Source organism: Chlorocebus sabaeus, chromosome 2 (assembly GCF_047675955.1).
Source record: "Chlorocebus sabaeus isolate Y175 chromosome 2, mChlSab1.0.hap1, whole genome shotgun sequence".
Classification (NCBI taxonomy): domain Eukaryota; kingdom Metazoa; phylum Chordata; class Mammalia; order Primates; family Cercopithecidae; genus Chlorocebus; species Chlorocebus sabaeus.
This window is the reverse complement of record NC_132905.1, coordinates 99998619-100020959: the sequence shown is the minus strand read 5'-3', so window position 1 is coordinate 100020959 and position 22341 is coordinate 99998619. Positions and strand designations below refer to the sequence as shown.

General features: G+C 50.9%; 1 protein-coding gene across 2 annotated transcripts in view; it reads left to right on the top strand.

Annotated features, from left to right (window-relative positions):
* Positions 1–19496, top strand: part of LSS (lanosterol synthase) — a 37401-nt gene extending 17905 nt beyond the window's left edge. For both annotated transcript variants that reach the window (XM_007970719.3, XM_037984965.2), the window contains exons 14-22: positions 1217–1267; positions 1918–2067; positions 2716–2812; positions 3580–3685; positions 13280–13345; positions 13809–13889; positions 15176–15346; positions 16791–16869; positions 17486–19496. In XM_007970719.3, the coding sequence (XP_007968910.1) occupies positions 1217–1267; positions 1918–2067; positions 2716–2812; positions 3580–3685; positions 13280–13345; positions 13809–13889; positions 15176–15346; positions 16791–16869; positions 17486–17617 (933 nt within the window). In that variant the 3' untranslated portion in view covers positions 17618–19496. The remainder of the gene's footprint in view (positions 1–1216; positions 1268–1917; positions 2068–2715; positions 2813–3579; positions 3686–13279; positions 13346–13808; positions 13890–15175; positions 15347–16790; positions 16870–17485) is intronic.
* Positions 19497–22341: the final 2845 nt, after the last annotated feature.

The following is a 22341-nucleotide window of genomic DNA, read 5'->3' as shown; positions in this document are numbered from 1 at the left end:
GGCCAGTGCCTGGGGCTCTGAGGGGGCTGAAGAGGGGGATCAGGGCCGGGAGCTCCTGCAGGCAGAAGTGCCCACCTCACCTCCACCCTGCCCTATTTCCTGCACTGGTTTTTCAGGTCACCCCACCCTCCCCTCCCTAGCCCCTGCTCCACCCACCAGTCCTCCTCGGGCTGGCCTCACCTGGGGCAGCTCTCTGAGGCCTTCAGGGTGCTGGAGGTGCTGGCAGTCTCTGCATCCTGCTCATGTTGGAGCCACTGTGTGCAGGGGCCAGGCATGGGCAGGGGCTGTGTACCCTGAGCTGCACAGCCTACACGGCACCTCCGTGTCTCTGAAGCACCTCTGCCCATGGAGGTGATGCCAGCCTGTGGACTTTTCCTCCTGAGACTGCAGCGAAAGCCCCGGTCCGTCCTGCCAGATCAGCTGCCCACAGACCCTGCCCGAGCCCCTAGTTTGACCTCAGTGTCTCTCACACATGCCTGCACCCCAGTCTGCAGCCACAGTCATCCCATACATGCACCGCAACCTCCCATGTCTCCCATGCCTCAGCCAGTGTCCCTCTGCCTGGAACCACTGCCCCCCAGCGCCATCTCCCACCCTTCACCTCTCCCCAGGACATGCTTCTGCAGGGCTTCTGGGTCTTCCTGGCCTCCATGTGGCTGAGGCTGGCACCCATCTTGGGCTCAAGCAGAGGAGGAGCATGGTCCTGCTGTGCCTGCCCCTATGGCAGCCTGCTCCTGCTCCTGCCGGGGACTTGCTTTGGGTGATGGGGACTTGGGGAGGCTGACTGAACCCTCCTGCACTCCAGGCCTCTTTCGTTTTCACTGAGGTGAGAGGCAGCCCAGGAGTTGAGGTCCATGGAGCTGGGGTTGTTCAGGAGGCAGCGGGGGCCCCTGGCACAGAGCACACCGCAGAGACCTGGGCCCCCTTCCTGCCTTCTGGCCAGTGGGGAGATCACAGGGGAGTCAGGTGCCTCCCGTCTGGGCTGGTTTCAGCCCTCGATGGCCAGTCACGTTTCCCAGCAGCCGTGGGTGGTGAGCTGAACAGGTGCAGGCCCTCGGGTGCCTCGCAGCACCATGATGGCTGTGGCCGGCAGAGTAAGCTCCTGGGCACGTCCTGCCTCTCCGGTCCTGCCCAGTCTGTCTCAGTGATGTCCCAGATGGGGATGTCCCGTGGTGACGTGTTCTCTGCTTCCACATTTACCGTTGGTGCTGCCCAGGTCCCAGATAACCCTCCCGACTACCAGAAGTACTACCGCCAGATGCGCAAGGTATGCGGAAGCCAGCCCCATCCCTGCCCCGTCCCCAAGGGGAGGCCGCCCTCCTCAGGGTGGGTCCTTCCGTCTGAAGGGGGCTCTTCCTTTGGCATCTCTGGGTGTCCTGCTGTGGTAGACGCCTGGTGTGGGGGCCCATGCCTCATGTGGCTGAGCTGCCTGGCACATGGGGGCACAGTTGGCTTGCACACGTGGCCATGCCTCAGAGCGGTTCAGGTGGTCACGGCACACACAGGCTTCGGAAGGACAGCTGAAGTGTAGTCAGGGCGTCCGGGGAAGGAGAGGGAAGAAGCAGACCTCAGAGCCGGGGTGGGCTGTGTCCACAGGTGCAGGCTGTGAAGTTAGGCATGGACACAGCTGCTGCTGCCTGTTTACGATGGGGGTGGGGGGCACCTGGGCCCCATCCTGTCCGTTGTGAGATCTGAAGGTGTTGAGGGTGTGGGCTGCACCCCTGAGGGTCCCTATGCTGGAAGCTGGAGGTCTGTCTGGATGTACCCAGCTTGGGGCCCTGGCTATACACACACCTTTGGTGGATGGGCCCCTGCCCTGACCGGGTGCTCTGTGGTGGGATGCATGTGGCTGTGGGGTGGGTCTGAGAACTGGGGTGTGGACACCCCCAACCTGGGGTCACGGCTTGTGCTCTGCAGGGTGGCTTCTCCTTCAGCACACTGGACTGCGGCTGGATCGTTGCTGACTGCACGGCTGAGGCCTTGAAGGCTGTGCTGCTCCTGCAAGAGAAGTGTCCCTATGTCACCGAGCACATCCCCCGAGAGCGGCTCTGCGATGCTGTGGCTGTGGTAAGGCTGTGGTCCCAGCAGCCCCGTCCATACATCGTGTCCTGCAGAGAGCTGCGTGCTCACTTCCACTCCCATGGGCTCCGGCCCAGCACACGCTCCGGCCAGGCCGTAGGAGCTTGTCCTTGGACAGCGTCTATATGTGGAGAACTGTGAGCTCTGGCTGGACCCCTAGGGGCCTTGCTGGGCTGTGTGCACAGGGCCCTGCACTGCGGAGCTGGTGTCCAGCCCAGCCACTGATGCTTGCAGGAGCCGGTGTGGCCCGCAAGTTTTCTGTCTGGTGGTTTCCGCTGGGTGTCTGAAGAAGGAATTTGTTGGTTCTGGTGCCACATCCTTTCAGCACATCTGGCTTTTGTGTGTGTTTCCCAGTGGAGACCCTGCCCTAATCTGACAGCACACACTTGGTTTCTAAGTCATGGCACGTGTGGGGGCATATTCCCTGGTGGGTGTGCACGGAGGCCCTGATGGCTGAGGTTGCAGCTGCTGCTTGGGGCACCCAAGGGCTCGGTTAATGTGGAAATCGGGTCTCCACCCTCTGTTCCTGCCCCATCGGTTGTCAGCCCTAGTGTTGCCTCTAGAGAGTTCCGCTGTGGCCTGGGTGCCTGTGTGTCTCAGTATGTGGGTGAGTTCTCGGGTGCTATGTGATTTCAGCTGCTGAGCATGAGGAATCCTGACGGAGGGTTCGCCACCTATGAGACCAAGCGTGGGGGGCACTTGCTGGAGCTGCTGAACCCCTCAGAGGTCTTCGGTGAGTGGTCGGCCAGCGCTGTGGCACACAAACCCAAGGCCAGCGCTGTGGCACACAAACCCAAGGCCAGCCAGCGCCGTGGCACACAAACCTGGGGTTGGCCAGTGCTGTGGTGCACAAACCCGGGGACCAGCTTTTCCCCCTTGCCCAAGGCTGCAAGGGCCCAGGTTCACCAGCAGATCTGTCTGGAACCCTCCCTCAGCCCAGGCCATTCTGCGCTCCTCCATCCCCGGGGGTGGCAGGATCCTTGTGTTGTGGATAGGAGGGCATCAGGTCAGACATAGGGGTCGGTGGAGGGTTCCAATTGAGATCCACAGCCTGGGCTGGTTCCTGCTCAGTCCACAGGGCTGTGTTCTGTGGGGGCTGCTGTGTGTCCAGAGCGCCTGCAGGGAGGTGTCTGTGCAGACTGAGGGGACCCATGCCATGGGCGGTAGGCTGCTGTGTGTGCGTGGTTGCCACTGTACTGGTCTTGGGGGAGGATCTCACCCCTGGTCCACCTCTGGGCACCTCACATATACCCCCCTTTCTGGTCCCCTCCCATCACACGTGGCTTTTTGGGGTGGGGTCGCAGCTTTCTGCTGTGTTCCCCTCATCTTCGCTCTCACGTAGCACAGGTGTGTGTCCTGGGCTGGCCAGTGTTTGCTCTGGAGGTTGGTCAGGGAGGCAGGGTCCAGGCCCGGGCTCACTGCAACACTCTTGCTTGTCGTGATTTGGCCTGGGCAGCCAGGGTGAAACTCAACACCTTGGTTGTTCCCTCCCATTCCCAGGGGACATCATGATTGACTACACGTATGTGGAGTGCACCTCCGCCGTGATGCAGGCACTTAAGTATTTCCACACGCATTTCCCGGACCACAGGGCGGCAGAGATCAGGTAAGGAGGGCCTCAGCCCAGGATGCTCTGCCACTCAGTGTGGGGGCTGCCAAGTCGGGGGCCACAACCCAGATGCATCATTCTCTAACACAGGGCCCTGGCGGCCCATCTCAGAAACAAAACTCATGGAAACATGCAAGAGACTTCGGATGTTGTAGAATCCAGTCATATGCCCTGAAGCATGAAAATATCTCTTAGGGGCTCAGAATAGCACAATTATAACACACAAATGGATTTTCTCTCTCTCTTTTAATAATGTTAAAAAGACATTACATACCTAACTCCACCTGTGTCCCAGTAGCGGTTTTTAAGTAACCTTTCCTATTGGAGGGTAGCCAGTATTCAGAAAAGTGTACAGGTTGATCTTCCTGAAGTGAACAGGCACTGGTGCCAACATTAGACATAGTGACGCCACCAGATCCCTCAGCTCTCCCCATGAGGGGGCGCCCACATGCCTGCCAGGTCGTGGGCTTCTGTTGCTTGCTTTGAACCTTGTCTGGGTGAACTCCTGAGGTGCGGAATTCGTGTTGCCTTCTTCTGCTGTCCTGCGTGTGGTTAGCCAGGTGGCTCGGGTAACAGCAGCGCTCTCTGCCTCGGGCCTTCGGTTGAACGCCAATGCCGCGCTATGCAGCTGCCTGTTGTCAGCACCCAGGAAGATTTCAGTCTGGGTTATGATGAAGTGTCTACTGTGAACACTCTTGTACTTATCTTTTGGGAGCACCCGGGTACCCATTTCTCATGGTCACATACCGAGGAGTGGCATTGCTGTGTTAGAGGGTACGTTATAAAGTATGTGGTTTTTGTAGGTTCTTTTTTTATCCTATTACGATTCCTTTTTTTTACTTTTGTTAAACCTGGTGTAGACTCACCTTGGTCATGATGCATTGTCCTTTTTATATATTGCTAGATTCAATTTGAAGAATATTTTGTTAGGATTTTAACAACTCTGGTTACAAGAGACAGTGGTCTATAATTTTTTTTTCTTTATAATGTTTTTGTCAGGTTTTCCTGTTAAGATGATGTTGGACTCAGGAAAGCAGTTGGAAAGTGTTTTTTAAAATACTCTTTAGAAGAATTTGTGTAGTATTCATAATATTTCTGCCTTAAATGTTTGGGAAAAATTACCGGAAATGCCAGTTGGGCCTGGAGTTTTCTCTGAGGAAAGGTTTTAAATTAGAAGTTCAATTTCTTTCCTTTTTTTTTTTTTTTCTTTTTTTTTTTGAGGTGGGGTCTAACTCTGTCACTCAGGCTGGAGTACGGTGTAATTTCTTTTTTTTTTTTTTTTTTTTTGAGACGGAGTCTTGCTCTGTCGCCCAGGCTGGAGTGCAGTGGCCAGATCTCAGCTCACTGCAAGCTCTGCCTCCCGGGTTCACGCCATTCTCCTGCCTCAGCCTCCCGAGTAGCTGGGACTACAGGCGCCTGCCACCTCGCCCGGCTACTTTTTTTTTGTATTTTGTAGTAGACACGGGGTTTCACCGTGTTAGCCAGGATGGTCTCGATCTCCTGACCTCATGATCCGCCCGTCTCGGCCTCCCAAAGTGCTGGGATTACAGGCTTGAGCCACCGCGCCCGGCCTGGTGTAATTTCTTTAATAGTTTATAGGACTGAGCAGATTTTCGATTTTTGTATCAGTCTGGGGAGTCTTCCCATTTCCACTCAGCTTTATACTGATTCGTGCAAAGTTGTTCAGTGTCCTCTTGGATGGCTCTGAGCTCAATGCTGACGTCCTCCTCTTCCTTCTGAGAATCTTATACTGATCTTTTGAAAAAAACCATCTTAGTCTTTGATTCTGTTTTCAAAGATACTTTATTTTTGGTTTCATCGGTTTCTATTCGTTGTTATTTTCTTTCTTTCTTAATTGTTTTGAGAAGGAGTCTTGCTCTGTCGCTCAGGTTGGACAGCAGTGGCGTGATCTCAGTTCACCACAACCTCCGTCTCCTGGGTTCAAGCGATTCTCCTGCCTCAGCCTCCCGAGTAGCTGGGACTACAGGTGCTCGCCACGATGCCTGGCCAATATTTTGGTATTTTTATTAGAGACAGGGTTTTATCGTGTTGGCCAAGTTGGTCTTGAACTCCTGACCTCAGGTGATCCGCCTTCCTTGGACTCCCAAAGTGTTGGGATTATAGGTGTGAGCCACCACACCAGCCTTTGTTATTTTCTTTCTCCTTTATTTTTCTTGAATACTTAGGTATTTGATGTTCAGGCTTTTATTGAAATACGCACTTAAGGCTATAAATGAGTTTTGATATATCATTCAGTTCGAAGTGTTTTCTGGTGCTCGCTGCGGTAGCACAGATACTCAAAGTGTTTTCTGTTTCTACTGTTCTTCTCTGGCCCATGGGTTGTGTGGGAGTATGCTGCTTCATTTACAATCTGAGAATGTTCTAGTGTGGTTTTTTTGGAAGCCGTGGATGGCGCAGGGGTTTTCTTGTGCTTCACAGGTACAGCTAGGAGGGCACCGTGTTCACGGTTTTCTGTTGGCCTGGCATGGCCCTTGGCCACGTCTGCTGTGCAGTGTGAAGTGGGCGCGAGCTGTCCTCAGCCACATTTAGAAAATTGGCCTTTTAAAAAACAGATCGTCTTTTAAAAATCGCTCTAATAAAAGTAAAGCAGGTTCTTTGCAAACAAGACTTGCAAAATACAGAGAAGTGCGAAGAAGCAGCTACGTCGCCCTCCTTGCCCCTGAAGGAGAATCTGCTGTTGCTGTTTGGTCTCCACATTTCCATGGTGGCTTGCTGCCCCTCTCACGCCTGGCCCACTTTGTGCCTGGTGAGGTTTCTAAAAGCCCCACCATTGAGCGTGCTCCTCCAGCACGAGCAGTAATGGCACAGGTGTTGTGTCATTTTACTCGTAGTCCCTGGGTTATTTTTCAGTTTTCATTGTTTTTTTTTAGCTTTTCCCCATTTTAACCTTAACTGGTATTTTCTTGTTAAATATTTATTCATGACCATTATTATTTCCTAGAGCCACATGGCTTGGGGTCCACCTGTCTGGGTCAGCCCCCATCCCTGCCCCTTCTGGCTGTCTGACCTGGCCTGGTGACTTCTCTGCTCATCTCTCTCCCTGCCTGGGTGGGCAAGAGTACAGCCTCGCAGAGTGGTGGGATTGTGTGAGATGCCGCAGGGAAGCACGCCAGCTTTTGTCACTGTGTAGAACAATGAGTCCTGGATGTGGCACGCAGGGGAGCAATGGTGACTTCGTCACGGGCTTCCTCTGCATTTGTTTGGTGACTTCCAAGCTAGAACATTCTTTTTTTGTTTATTTGTTTGAAACAGGGTCTCACTCTTTTACCCAGGTTGGATGGAGCGCAGTGGTGAAATCATGGCTCACCACAGCCTCAAACTCCTGGGCTCAAGCAATCCTCCCACCTCAGCCTCGTGAGTAGCTGGGACTACAGGTGCATACCATCACCCCTGGGTGATTTTTTAAATGTTTTGTAGAGATGGGGTCTAGCTGTGTTGCTCAGGCTGGTCTCGAACTTCTGGGCTCAAGCAATCCTCCCACCTCGGCCTCCCCAAATGCTGGGATTACAGAGTGAGCCACCACATCCAGCCATTGTAAAAATTTTCACTAGGATGATTTTTCTTTCATTTTTAAGCACAATAAGTATTTGTGTATTATGTTACAGATATTTTCCCCTCAATTTCTTTCTTCTTTTTATCTCTTTAGGGAGTTTGAATATACGTTTTTAACTTTTAAATGGTTAAATATATTAGTCTGATTTTTATGTTAAGATTTTAAACTTGCTGGGCTTGGTGGCTCACGCCTGTAATCCCAGCACTTTGGGAGGCCGAGGAGGGCAGATCACAAGGTCAGGAGATCGAGACCATCCTGGCTAACACAGTGAAACTCCGTCTCTACTAAAAATACAAAAATTAGCTGGGCATGATGGTGGGCACCTGTAGTCCCAGCTACTCAGGAGGCTGAGGCAGGAGAATGGCATGAACCCGGGAGGCCAAGATGGCACCATTGCACTACAGCCTGGGTGAGAGTACGAGACTTCATCTCAAAAAAAAAAGATTTTAAACTTACCTGGAGAGTTTTTGAGATACAATTTGGAGTCGCCAGTTACTTTAACACTATTTATATGGATTATTCTATTTTACTACACAGACTTAAATTCTCCCCTAAATTCACAAAGGTATAAAAAAGTTAGAAAAATAGTGAAAAGTACTCCTGTTTACTCTGACTAGGATTCCTTAGTGGGTGGCACTCTACCCTGAGGGCTTCATTACCTGTCCTCCCATATGATCCAGGCTCTACCCTGAGGGCTTCATTACTTGTCCTCCCACATGATCCAGGCACATTCTTTCTTGAACCATTGGAGAGGAAGTTGCAGGTAGGATGTACCCCTAACTGCCTGAGTATTTCTTAGCAGGTATATTCTTTTGTGCAAGTGTAAGTCAGAATGTTAATGTTGATGAAATACTAATCTGCCGGCCTGATTGTTCCAATAATGTCCTTTGTGGCAAAATTTTTCCTCGAGCTTTAATCCAACATCATGGGTTGCATTTGTTTGTTTTTATTTTTGTTTTCTTTTTCTGCTTTCCTTACCCTTCTCACTGTGCATGTTGGTTGCATTTAGTTATCACATGGACACCCTTTTAACTTGGAATAATTCCTTAATCTTTCCTTGTGTTTGATGACTTTGTCATTTTTGAATTGTTCAGCAAGTTATTTTGTAGAATATCCTCAGTGTTTTGTTTTTTGGTGTCTCGTGATTAGCTTCAGATTATGAAGTTGTACATTTTTGTCAGGAATATTGCAGAAGAAATGGGGCCTTCTCCTGCACCTTACCAGGAAGCACACAGCAGCTTTGATCCCTTGATTAAGGTGATGACCACTGTACTTAGTTTCTCAGCTATGAAGTTGCTTTCTATTTCTTTGTGGGGAGACAGTTTTAGACTATGTAAATGTCCTATTTCTCATCAGACTTAGACCTGTTACTGTTAGCATTTGATGATGATTCTTGCCTGAATCAATTATTTGCATAATGCTTACAAATTGTCATTCCTTCCATATGTATTAGTTGGTGTTCTTCCAAAAGCCTTTCGTTTGCCTCTGTTTATTTACTTATTTATTATCACTGTGGACTCTTAGATTCTTATGCTGTTGATTTTGATACTGATCTCATAGCTAGATAATTTTGCTAAACTTTAAAAAAAATGTATGCAGTTTATCTTTTATAGCAGCTTTAAATTTATAGAAATTTTGAGTGGAAGATGCAGTGTTCCCATAAAGCCACTAACTCCTCACACCTTCCACCAAGTTTCCCCTAATATTAACATCTTGCATTAAAGTGGTGCATTTGCTACAGTTAATGAGTCAACATTCATAAATTAATATTGTCCAGAGTCCATTATTTACATTCAAGTTCCTCTTCATGTTGTTCTTTCTGTGGTTTCACAGACGTGTGATGCATGTGCCCACCACTGCAGTGTCACACAGGATTTCACTGCCCCAGAGTCCTCTGTGCTGTGCCCGCTTCCGAACCCCCATAGGAATTCACTGCCCCAAGGTCTTCTGCACTGTCCCTGCCTCCGGAACCCCCACAGGAATTCACTGCCCCAGGGTCCTCTGTGCTGTCCCCGCCTCTGGAACCCCCACGGGATTTCTCTTCCCCAGGGTCCTCTGTGCTGTCCCCACCTCCGAAACCCCACAGGATTTCACTGCCCCGGAGTCCTCTGTGCTGTCCCCACCTCTGAAACCCCACAGGATTTCACTGCCCCAGAGTCTCTGCACTGTCCCTGCCTCTGAACCCCCACGGGATTTCACTGCCCCAGGGTCCTCTGCGCTGTCCCCACCTCCGAAACCCCCACGGGATTTCACTGCCCCAGGGTCCTCTGCGCTGTCCCCACCTCCGAAACCCCCACAGGATTTCACTGCCCCAGGGTCCTCTGCGCTGTCCCCACCTCCGAAACCCCCACGGGATTTCACTGCCCCAGGGTCCTCTGCGCTGTCCCCACCTCCGAAACCCCCACGGGATTTCACTGCCCCAGGGTCCTCTGCGCTGTCCCCACCTCCGAAACCCCCACAGGATTTCACTGCCCCAGGGTCCTCTGTGCTGTCCCCGCCTCCGGAACCCCTTTGTAGCAAACACTGGTATTTTTACTGTCTCCATAGTTTTGCCTTTTCAGACTGACCTCTTTCACTTGGTAATAAGCATTTAAGGTTCCTGAGTCTCTTTCCATGGCTCGATAGCACATTTCTTTTTAGTGCTGAATAATATCCCGTTGTCTGGACGTACCACAGTGTATCCATTCACCTACTAAGGTGAATGTCTTGCTTGCTTCCAAGTTTTGGCAACTGTGAATAAAGTTGCTGTCAGTGTTGGCATGCACACAAGTTTTCAGCTCATCTGGGTAAATGCCAAGGCGTGTGATTGCCAGATCCTACGGTAAGAGTGTGTTTAGTTCTGTAAGAAGCTGCCAAACTGTATTCTAAGTGGCTGCACCATTTGCGTTTCCACCAGCAATGATGAGCGTTCCTGTTGCTCCACATCCTCACCAGCATTTGCTGTTATGTTTTGGGTTTGAGCCTTTCTAAGAGGTGTGTAGTGGTATCTCCTTGTTTCAATTTGCAATTCCCTAATGACATTATGTTAAAATCTTGTCATATAGTTATTTGCCATCTGTATACCTTTTTCAATGACGTGTCCGTTAAAGTCTTTGGCTCATTTTTAAATTGGGCTTTCTTATCGTTAAGTTCTAGTTCTTTGTATATTTTGGCCGCCAGTCCTTTATCAGATATGTCTTTCGCAAGTATTTTCTGCTTGTGTCTTGTCTTTTCATTCTATTAGTAGTATCTTTTGCAGAGCCAGATTTCATTTTAATGAAGTCCAGCTTATCAATGTTCTCTTTCATGTATCATGTTTTTGGTGTTGTATCTAAAAAGTTACTGCCAAGCCCAAGGGTACCTAGATTTTTTTCCTATGTTATATTCTAGGAGTTTTTAAGTTTTGCATTTTACGTCTAGGTCCGTGATTCATTTTGAGTTAACTTCTGTGAAGGGTTTATGGTTCATGTCTAGATTTTTTTTTTGCATGTGGATGTCCAGTTGTTTTGGCACCGTCTGTCAAGAAGACTATTTTTGTACCGTTTTGTTGCCTTTGTTTCTTTGTAAAAAATCAGTTGACTGCATTTGCATGGGTCTATTTCTGAGCTCTCCGTTCTATTCCATTGATCTGTTTGTTCTTCTCACCAATCCCATACTGTCTTGATTCCTGTAGCTCTGGAGTAGGCCTTGACGTCGGTTACTGTCAGTGTTCTCACTTTAGTGTTCTCTTTCAGTAATGTTTTGGCTATTCTGGGTTTTTTTCCCTCTCCATATACATTTTAGAATCTGTTTGTTGATGGTTTACAAAATAACTTGCTGAGACTTTGGTTGGGATTACATTGAATCTGTAGCTCAAGTTGGGAAGATCTTTTATTTCTTTTGTCAGAATTTTGTAGTTTTCATCATATATAGATCTCGTACATATTTTGTTGTTTATACCTAAGGATTTCATTTTTTTGGTGCTCATGTAGATGACATTGTGTTTTAAATGTCAAAATCTAATTGTTCATTGCTGGTAGGAAAACAATTGACTCTTCTTTTTTTTTTGAGAGATGCGGTCTCACTGTGTTGCCCAGGCAGGAGTGCAGTGGTGCCATCATAGCGCACTGCAGCCTCAAACTCCTGCACTTAAGGAATCCCCGTCTCCGCCTCCTGAGTAGCTAGGACCACAGGCATGTGCTACCATGCTCAGCTAATTTTTAAACTTTTTTGTAGAGATGTGGTCTTGCTCTGTTGCCCAGGCTGGTCTCAAACTCCCCTGTCTGCTTTGAGATGACTATCTATTTGTGTCCTTTGTTAATTTGTAGAGGATTATTATGGATTTTTCTTCAGACACCTTTGTATTTCTGAGATAGACCTTAGTATTGGTCTGTATTTAAAACAGTATTCAGTTTCTCAGTTTTGTTTTTGTTTTTGTTTGAGACGGAGTCTCGCTCTGTTGCCCAGGCTGGAGTGCAGTGGCACAGTCTTGGCTCACTGCAAGTTCCACCTCCCAGGTTCACGCCATTCTCCTGCCTCAGCCTCCCGAGTAGCTGGGACTATAGGCACCCACCACCACGCCCAGCTAATTTTCTGTATTTTTTGTAGAGATAGGGTTTCACCATGTTAGCCAGGATGGTCTCGATCCTCTGACCTCGTGATCTGCCCACCTTGGCCTCCCAAAGTGCTGGGTTTACAGGTGTGAGCCACCGCGCCTGGCTGCAGTTTCTCAGTTTTAATTTAGAGTTCTCTGTCTATGTTCATGGGTGAGCCTGAAATTTTCACTTTTCCGTATCTTATTTCTCTGGGTTCCTAGAATGAACTAGAGAGTGTTCCTCCTCTGTCTATTCTCTGAAAGAGTTTGTGTGAGATTAGAATGAGTGTATCTGATAATTTAGTAGCATTCATTTATAAAATTCCTAGGCCTAGAGTTTTTTTTCTGGGGAAAGTTTACATTTTGACTCATTCTTTTAGTAGTTTTAGGACTGTTTAGGTTCTCTATTCTTGATTGAGGCAGTTATGATAAATTAATTTTTCTAATTTGTAGATTTTTCTCTAAGTTTGCAAATGTAATACTTAAAATTTGCTTCTCATTTCTCACCGTATCTGTAGTTCTATCCTTTTATCGCTAATATTACTAATTTGTACTTTGACTGTTTGTATTCGTTGCCTGTTGCCGAGTAACAATATTAGTACAAACCTAGTGGCTTAGAACAGCACACATTGATTACTTCACCATTCCTGTTGGTCAGAAGTCCAGGCGCGGCCTTGCGGGTCGTCCTCTGCCTCAGGGTCTCTCTGGGTTTCAGTTAGGGTGTTAGCCAGGACTGGGGTCTCTCCTGAGCTTCCAGTGAGGTCAGATCTGCCTCTGAGCACACAGGGTCCTCGGCACGATCCCATTCCTCAGCTGGAAGCTGCCGACGGCCGTTTGCTGCAGAGGCCTCTCTGGATGGCGTCTTCCCAAAAGCGAGAAGGGAGAGTTGGTAGAGGGAGTCTGCTAGCACCATGTGCAGTAACACAGACCTCGGTCCCAGGACCGACACCCATCAACCCTGCCGAGATCTGCTGGTTAAAGACAAGTCTCACGTCCCACAGGGTGACACTGGAGTAGACACTGCACTCTGGCCTTTTCAGAGAACCGGTTGTTTTTTGGAAATATCAGTTAGATTTAGGATGGGTCTTCTTCATCTTCTAAATCTATTGTTTTCTCTCTAATTGATTTTTTCCTGTTTTTATTTAGTTCACTTTTCTTGGTTTGCTCCTGCCTGAGTCACTGGATCTCAGTGATGCTGCTCCTGTTTGCAGCTGTGTCTGCAGGGGCTTCCCGAGGCCTTGCTTTCCCCTCATGTCCCTTTCTCGGACTCTGCCGATCTGCTTCCCGCTCTGGTGTCCTGTAGTTGCTTTTTAAAACCCTCATAGGTCTGTGTAAACTGTTTATTTTTATGTGGTTTTTAAGGGAGACCATGCTCATTCTTTTGAGACCCTGGAATGGGTGAAATTGGGATAGGTAAACTGCCGTTTTACCGGAATGTTCACTGGACTAATCTCATGTCTTCCAGGGAGACCCTCACTCAGGGCTTAGAGTTCTGTCGGCGGCAGCAGAGGGCCGATGGCTCCTGGGAAGGGTGAGTGAGCCTCTGCCCGTGAGTGCAGACATGCATGGAATCCAGAAGTTTCTGCTGTCAAACACTGCATTCATAAATGTTGGGTTGTATGTTGGTGCTGCACCAGAAGTTTCTAGAAGTGAGCTGCCAGCCTGTGACTTCTGGGGGACCTCCTTCCTTTGTGGCATGCCTGGCCTTTGCTCTGGTGAAAGTTGCTCAGTACGTTGCTGGGCACAGCCAGGCTGCTGGGAGCATGCTGTGGGCTGAGCGTGGCTACTCCCCCCACTCCTTCTGCTTGCTCTTAGGTGTCTGTCTGGCTGGTGGGTCCAGCAGACAGAGCTGCTGTCTTCCATGGCCTTAGTGCCTGAGGCACTGGAGTTGGTGGGTTGGCTGGGGCACGTGTAATTGTTGCAGAATGCCTGTTGTTTCACACCCCGGCTGTGAACAGGATGGAAGGGCTGAGGCTCTCCCTGTTTCCCTCTAGCTCCTGGGGGGTTTGCTTCACCTACGGCACCTGGTTTGGCCTGGAGGCCTTCGCCTGCATGGGGCAGACCTACCGAGATGGGTGAGTGCGTGCCTGTCCTCTAGTGGGCGGGGGTTCTCAACCCAATGCTCTGTCATGAGTGTTTTTTGCTTTGACATTTGATTTTAGGGGTGTTTTTGTTCATTTGTTTTTTGAGATGGAGTCTCGCTCTGTCAACTGGGCTGACATGCAGTTAATGGCATGATCCTGGCTCACTGCAGTCTCGAGCTCCTGGGCTCAAGTGATCCTCCTGAGTAGCTGGGACCACAGGCGCGTGCCACCACCCCAGGCTAATCTTTTAAAACTTTTATGTAGAGGTGGGGTCTTGCCGTGTTGCTCACACTGGTCTGGGCTCAAGCGGTCTTCTTACCTCGGCCTTCCAAAGTGCTGGGGTTACAGGCATGAGCCACTGTGCCTGGCCTGTTTTTAATATTTTTAAACAGTGAGATAAGATCCCCTGTTGAAATGAGGGTGTTTCCCTGGTCCCACAGCGCTCCAGAGCTTCCTGCCATGTATGCTGGAGGGACGCTTCTGGCCTCTGGCCCTTCCAGGCACACAGATGCCTTCCAACCCTGAGTAGGAGGATTAGGGTCCAGGGCCTCGCTGGACTGGGTTAGAAGGCAGGAGACCTCTGGTCGCAGCCCTGTCTCCAGCCGCCTCACCCTCTCCTAGCCCAGTCTCCAGCTGCCCCACTCTCTCCCAGCCCTGTCTCCAGCCGTCCCACTCTCTCCCAGCCCTGTCTCCAGCTGCCCCACTTTCTCCCAACCCTGTCTCCAGCCGCCCCACTTTCTCCCAGCCCGGTCTCCAGCTGCCCCTCTCTCTCCCAGCCGTGTCTCCAGCTGCCCCGCTCTCTCCCAACCCTGTCTCCAACTGTCCCACTCTTTGCTGCATAGATGTTTAGGGGTGAGGAGCACCGTACTTGGCTGGGTCCCAGCCCTGTCTCCAGCTGCCTCACTCTGTCCCAGCCCTGTCTCCAGCTGCCCCACTCTTTGCCATGTGGATGTTCAGGGGTGTGGAGCACCGTGCTTGGCTGGGTGCAGCTTGTGAGATGCTGCTCCCAAGCACTGCAGACTTCGCTCAGCCTGACACATCCATGAGGCCATCCGCAGTACTGGCATGTCCCTTTGTCTTCCAAGTGACTCTGGGAGGCAGGAGTATCTGTTCCCAGTTCACATCTGCAGAAGTCAAGCTCAGGGGTTTCAGTAGTGGCCTATGGCCCTTAGGTAGGGCGGCTCCTCCCCATACCCTAAGGCAGCCTGCTAGGGTGAGAAGCCAGGGGTCTGGGACCTTCCTTGGTGTGATGTGTCTCCTGTCTCTGGTCTTTGCAGGACTGCCTGTGCAGAGGTCTCCCGGGCCTGTGACTTCCTCCTGTCCCGGCAGATGGCAGACGGAGGCTGGGGGGAGGATTTTGAGTCCTGTGAGGAGCGGCGTTACGTGCAGAGTGCCCAGTCCCAGATCCACAACACATGCTGGGCCCTGATGGGGCTGATGGCCGTTCGGTGGGGACGACGGGACCCGTCCCTGAGCCTTGGGTTTGGGTGGAGGAGGGACACTCAGCTGTGAGCAGGTGGCCTGGGCTGAGTGAATGTAGACAGGAGGGGAGGCCTGTGGGCCAAGGGCTGTTCAGCTGCCACTCTGGGAACAGACACCTACAAGAGCCGTGTGCCCGGTTCCTGGGGCAAGGACGTGGGCTGCTCTCACCAAGTGGGGCCCTGCAGAGAGGCTCGCCTCTTAGAAGTGAACCACCCACCATTAGCAGTGTCAGTGGAAGAGCAAGGGCATTGGGGACCCATGGAAACAGCGAGGTGGGCTGTGATGAGAGTATTGCTTCCTGGTATGGTAGTGATGACGGTCACAGCAGCTGCTCTCTGTGGCCCTCCTGTGTCCACAGCTGGTGCTGAGCCACATATGTGCCAGGTGCACACACACATGCATGCAGGCATGCACCTGCACACACTGATGTGCACACACAGATGTACATGGAAACAGATGCACATACAGGTCTGTACACACACGTATGCACACACAGGCACCTGTGTCCACACACACACAGATGCATCCGCAGTATCCCACCTGTGCCACACACAGACATAGGTACATGGAGACAGATGCCATACACACAGGTCTATGCACACACATACATACGCATGCACAGGCACCTGTGTAAACGCATACAGATGCGCCCACAACATCCCATCTGTGCCACACACAGACATAGGTACATGGAGACAGATGCACACACAGGTCTATGCACACATGTACGCATGCACAGGCACCTGCGTACACACATACAGATGCACCCGCAGTATCACATCTGGGTCACACACAGACATGTATGTATGCACACACTTACATACGCATGCACAGGCACCTGTGCACACATACATACAGATGCACCCGCAGCGTCCCGTCTATGCTGCCCTATTAGGTTTGATCATTTGGGGAATCTTCCTAAAGCCCTGAAAGCTAGGGTAGGTCTGCTTGAGCAGGAGCATTGGGGTCTGGGGGACCCCTGAGGGCAGGACAGTCATGGACCCACAGTTGAGCTGGGCCCACTGAGCCCTGGATCCTTCTTGGTGTCTCATCCTGGCCAGCAAGCAAGCGTGAGCTCTTGTGGGTCTCCAGAGGCCTGTGAGGACCAGTGGCCCAGGTGGGAACAAGGCTTGGCCTCCTCTTCTGGGGGGAACACCAGGGCAGGCCTGAGGAGGCCTGTGTCCCCAGCCTGTCATCGCTGTGGCTCCGCTTCTCAGTGAGCCTAGGAAGAAGGTGTGGCAAGAGCCCGAGGTGTTGATTGTACCTGGCAGGGCCTGTGGGCCTCAATTTAGGTGCATCCATGCTCACGGCAGCATTCCAGGGTTTGCCCTTATGCTCGGCTGTGTGAGGGTGAGGGTGATGCTTGGAGGGCATACACAATGGGTGTGTTTCAGCCTCCTCTTCCTCCAGGCATCCTGACATCGAGGCACAGGAGAGAGGAGTCCGGTGTCTGCTTGAGAAACAGCTCCCCAATGGCGACTGGCCGCAGGTACGCCGCCAGGGACCTGAGCGCACGAGGCCCAGCACCGACCTCCAGTGTGTGCGGCTGTTTCCACGTCCCCCTGCTCTGTGTCCTTTTTGGGGGATTTTGGACACTTGGGAGGCATCAACTCTGCCAGTGAATGCCACAGTTGGTGGCAGGTCTGTGGCAGGTGGTCAGGTCCTAAAGTCCAGATCTTGCTGCTTTTTCAAGTGATGCTCTGGCTGGGGGAGGAGCCCTTTTGCTCCAGGACAGACCCTCTGGCTCCAGACGACCTAGTGGCCCCTCACTAAGCTGGAAGTCCCTGTGGTGTGGGCGTCATGAGGTCATGTGAGGCCGACCGCCCTCCCCTGGGGTGAGGCTGAGTTGGTGGAAGCTGATGTGGTCGTGAGGGGCTGGTGACCCTGGCTCAGGGTTTGCTACAGGGTGGGGAGTCTGAGCTGGACTGACGGTGCCGTGACTGGTGCGGGATGGACGACCTGCTTTCCTGTGCGCTTGCTTAATTAGCCCTTTCCAGGCTGACTCACTCACAAGTCAGCCAAGCCAACAGCCAGGGCTCCAGTTCAGGGACCAGCCCTCAGCTGACTGGTGGAGCCTTTGTGTTTATTTCTCCGTGTTCTTTTAGGAAAACATCTCCGGGGTCTTCAACAAGTCCTGTGCCATCTCCTACACGAGCTACAGGAACGTCTTCCCCATCTGGGCCCTCGGCCGCTTCTCCCAGCTGTACCCTGAGAGCGCCCTTGCTGGCCACCCCTGAGAACATGCCTGCCTGCTGGGTGCCATCTGTGTGTTCCAGTGAGGCCACGGGGTCCTGGCCGGGTAGGGGAGCCCTCCCATAAGCCTGTCTCAGGCTCCAGCCCCTCCACCTCTGCCTCACGGATGTGAATCTGGGGACCAGGCTGGAGGCAGGGATGGGGACAGGGTGGGTGGCTTAGACTCTTAATTTTCACTGTAGGTTCATTTCTGAGAGTAGCTTGTCGGGCTTGGGTGAGGAAGGGGGCACAGCGCCTTTGCCACCTCTGGGCAGGGCCTCCTCGAGGCAGTGAGGCTAGGAGGGTTTCTTCTGACCAATCACTGAGTTCCTGGGAGAGGAGCAGCTGCGCCTGTGCGATTCCTGAGTGTCGAGTGGGCTTCGGGCTGGGGTCGGCCCTGGGCAGGCTGCTTTCCTGCACCTTCTATCTGCTGGGCTGAGGGACACGAGGGCAGCCCTGTGACAATGGCATGTACGGTGTGCATCCGTGAACAGCCCAGTGTGGGGGTGCTCATGGAGCATCCTGAGGCTGTGCGGCAGGGAGCCCCATGCCCCTGGGTCCTGAGCTCGCCTGTATATGTGGGGGGTGTCACGGAGCCCCATATCCCTGAGTCATGAGCTCGCCTGCGTATGTGGGGGCTGTCATGGAATGTCCCAAGTCTGTGCAGCAGGGAGTCCCATGCCCCTGGGACGTGAGCCCACCTGTGTGGAATGTGGTGAGGTGCCTTCAGGGCTTACAGTAGTCTTATGGTCACAGAAATGCACAGGGGAGGCCGAGGGTAACCACGGGTGAGGGGCAGGCAGCAGTCGTGGTCACTGCCGCGAGGCACTGCTATATGCAGGGACAGCCAGCGCCCAGCCCGTCACCACTCCCTGGGCTGACTGGGCAGGTGTGGCACCCTGGGAGCCCGGCATATGCCCAGGGCACCCCTACAGCTGCTGCCAGTCTCACGCCCAGGCAGGTGCTGTGGGCTGGAGCGAGGCCAGGTTTTGGGTCGAGGCTTCCCCGGGTAATCCTGTGAGCTCCCTTCTAGCCTCTGACCCAGTCTGGTCTGGCTTGCATGGATGTAGGGCTTGGGATGGGAAGTTCAGGTCCTGGCTTTGCCTTTGAGTGATGTGGATGAGCAGCTCACGTGCTCACGGCCACCCGAGACTGTCACTCTTCTCCCCTGGCTATTGGGAGGAGTCACTGAGAGCTTTGTTAACCCTCCTGCCTTGCCCAGAGCACACCCTACACCTCCTTATCTGCTCTTCCTCCCCTCCCTGCTGCCTCCTGGGAGCTGACAGCCCCTGGCCTTTCCCCCTGGCTAATTGCCCTCCCTCGGGCAGTGGAGGTCTGCGTCTGCACACCCTCGGAACCTGTCATTTCCTGCCCAGAGTTCTTCAGGGCCACCCCTCTGCCTTGGTGCAGGGTGCAGGGCTCTCACCCAGGCGCCGCACCCTCTGGGGTCTCCTGTCCAGCTCCCTTGCCCCACCTGCTGTCACTGACTCTCCTTGGGACTCACCTGCCTGCTCAGAGCCCTGCAGGGCCTGGTCAGCTGCCTGTTGAGTGTCAACACTTCTCTGCACATCTTAAAACTGGGGTTTATTTTCGCTGAAGGAACTGTGGTGGGACCCTTGACATCTGTCAGGTTTGCACACGCTGTTTTTTTCCTCAGCCCACGCGTTCTCCCTCACGTGGGGCAGCAGCAGGACAGAGAGTGAATCACAGAGTCTGCCCTGAGCAGAGGCTGCTGTCCCTGGGACTCCTAGCCATGGTCAGATCATTGTACAAAACAGTTTTCCAGAAATTAAATGTAACTCCATTTTCATAGTGAAAATGTTGTTGAAAGTCACTTTTACGAGCAACTACCTTAATAAACAGACATTGATTCCCTTTTCAGAAGCCTGTCACACTGTGTTTCATTTCATCCTGGGGAGAACTGCAGATCTGGTGTTTCTGGCTGTCGTGCCTCACCTGCCTGTGGGGCGAGTTGGAGGCCCAGCCTGGTTCAGGGAACAGGAGTGACATGAGGAGTAGCAGCGTGCATCTCCAGTTACCTGAGGGAAAATAGATATTTTAAGAGATAATAGCATAGCCTATTTTAATATCTTCTAAAGGTCATAAGCATATCCAGGAAGATAAATAAACGTGATACAATGTCCACTAGGAGGAACTTTCTTTCACTGCATTGTTTTCCTTCACAGTGGCCTTCAAGTCACAGGACACAGCGATCCGCTGCCCTCTTCGGTGTCTTACACGTGCAGGACTTTAGTGACAGTATCCCTGCCCTCCGTCTTCTCCTTTAGAAATCACATCCGTGTTCAATCCATTGTTTAGAGGGAGTGTATTTTTCCTATTCCACGAAGAGGACTTTTTGTTCACAATTGGATCATGATGCAGAGGAGTCTGTTCCTTCCCCGTCGGCTTCTCTGGGTGCTGTGAGGGTGACCTGTCCCCGATGGCTCATCACCCTGACGTGCTCTTGACAAAGGAGACCACCAAGAGGAGATGGCAGCTGCATCTGTGCAGCCTCTGTCTGAGGGGGATATTTGCCTCAATGTGATTAAAAATCAAGTTCACTATCCGAGTAACTCACGAAAAATTTTTGAATTCAGATGATTTTTATCAGGAATAGATTTTGAACATTCTGAAATCTTTTCCCTGGCGTCATATTAGGTTTTCTTTGTTCATTATAATGTAAAGTTTCAGACTCTTTATGTTTTTAATATCAACATAGACCGTAGGACAAGGAATGGTACCAGAAATAAGTAAAGAGACAATAATGATAAGATGAATTTATGAAGACATAACCTTAAATGTATATGCACTAAGTAACAGCTTCAAAATACATGAAGCGAAATGGCAGAATTGAAGAGAATGAAATGAAAACACAATTTTAATGGGAGCTTTCCGTACTTGTCTTAGCAACTGATAAACATGAGATCTATAAGGATAGAGATTTGAACATCAACCAACACAAGCGAGTGGTCTTTAGAGGATACCTCACCTAACAGTGGTAAAGCACACAGCTTTTCAAGAGCTCGGGGCCCATGTGCTAAGGTAGACCATAGCTGGCTCAGGAGCTGAGTCTCAGGATGTCAGCAAGGATGGGAGTCATACAGAGCATCCTTCCCCACCACAGTGGAGTCAAACCAAATTGAAAGTCAGTGGCAAAGGAGCAAAGGCAGTTCAATGGAGAAAGGACAGCCTTCAACAAATGATGCTGAAACAACCAAACTTCATTTGTAAAAAAAAAAAATGAACCTTGATATACCCTTCACATCTAGACACACTCAAGATGAATCAGAGACCTAAATGTAAAACATAAAACTATAAAACCCCTAGAACATCACGTAGGAGGAAATCTAGGTGACCTTGGGTTTGGCAGTGACTCTAGATATGACACCAAAGGCATGATCCACAAAAGAAAACATCAATAGGTTGGGCTTCATTAACATGATACATTTTTGGCTCCCGCCTGTAATTCCAGCACTTTGAGGGGCCAAGGTGGGAGGGTCACTTGGACCCAGGAGTTGGAGACCAGCCTGGCTACCATAGTGAAACCCCATCTGTACAAAACAATCAAAAGATGAGGCAGGCGTGGTGGTGCATGCCTGTTGTCCCAGCTGCTTGGAACACTGAGGTGGGAGGATTGCTTGAGCCTGGGAGGTTGAGGCTGCAGTGAACTGTGATTGCGCCGCTGTACTCTAACTTGCGTGACAGAGTGAGACCCTGTCTCAATAAAATACATTAATTAAACAAAGTTTCTGTTCTGCAAAGAATGTCAAGAAAATGAAAAGACAAGTCAGAGACTGAGAGAATATATTTGAAAAACACAAAGGATCAGTATCCAAAAGAGTGCTTCAAACCCAACAATAAAACAACCTGGTTAAAAAATGGGCTAGAGACCTTAACAGATGCTATACCAAAGAAGATACCCAGTTGTTAAATAAGCATGTGAACAGATGTTCCACATCATATATCATCAAGGGAATGCAAATTAAAATGACCAATATACCTATTAGAGTAGCCACAATCCAGAACACTACCACCACCAAATGCTGGTGAGGACGTGGAGTAACAGGAACTCACTGTTGGTGGGAATGCAAAATGGGCAGCCACCTTTTTTTTTTTTTTTTTTTAATTTCGTTTTTTTTCCTTTTGATAACTTGGGTAGGCACAGCCGCTATGGAAGACAGCTTGGTGGTTTCTGACAAAACTAAACATTCTCGCCATCTATCCAGCAATTGCACTGCTTGGTGTTTACCCAAAGGAGTCCACACAAGCACCTGCACACACAAGCTATGTGCACACAGAGGCTGATAGCTGTTTATTCATAGCTGCCCAAATGTGAAAGCAACCAAAATGTGCTTCCGTAGGTGAATGAGTGAGTAGACTGCGGTGCAGCCAGACCGTGGAATATTACTCAGCACTAAGAGGAAATGAGCTATCAAGCCATGAAGAGACACGGAGGACCCTTAAGTGCCTATTAGTAAGTGGAAAAGGCAGTTTGAAAAGGCTGCATACTGTGATTCCAACTAGATCACACTCTCGAAGGTAAAACTGTGGAAACAGTAAAAAGTCAGCGGTTGCCGGAGGTCAGGGCCGGGGGAGGGGTGAACAGGCAGAGTACAGAGGATTTTTAGGGCAATGAAACTGCTCCGGCCTGACACCGACGGTGGATAAGGTCATCATACATTTGTCCAAAGCCAGAGAATGTGCAGCCTTGAGAGTGAGCCCCACTGTA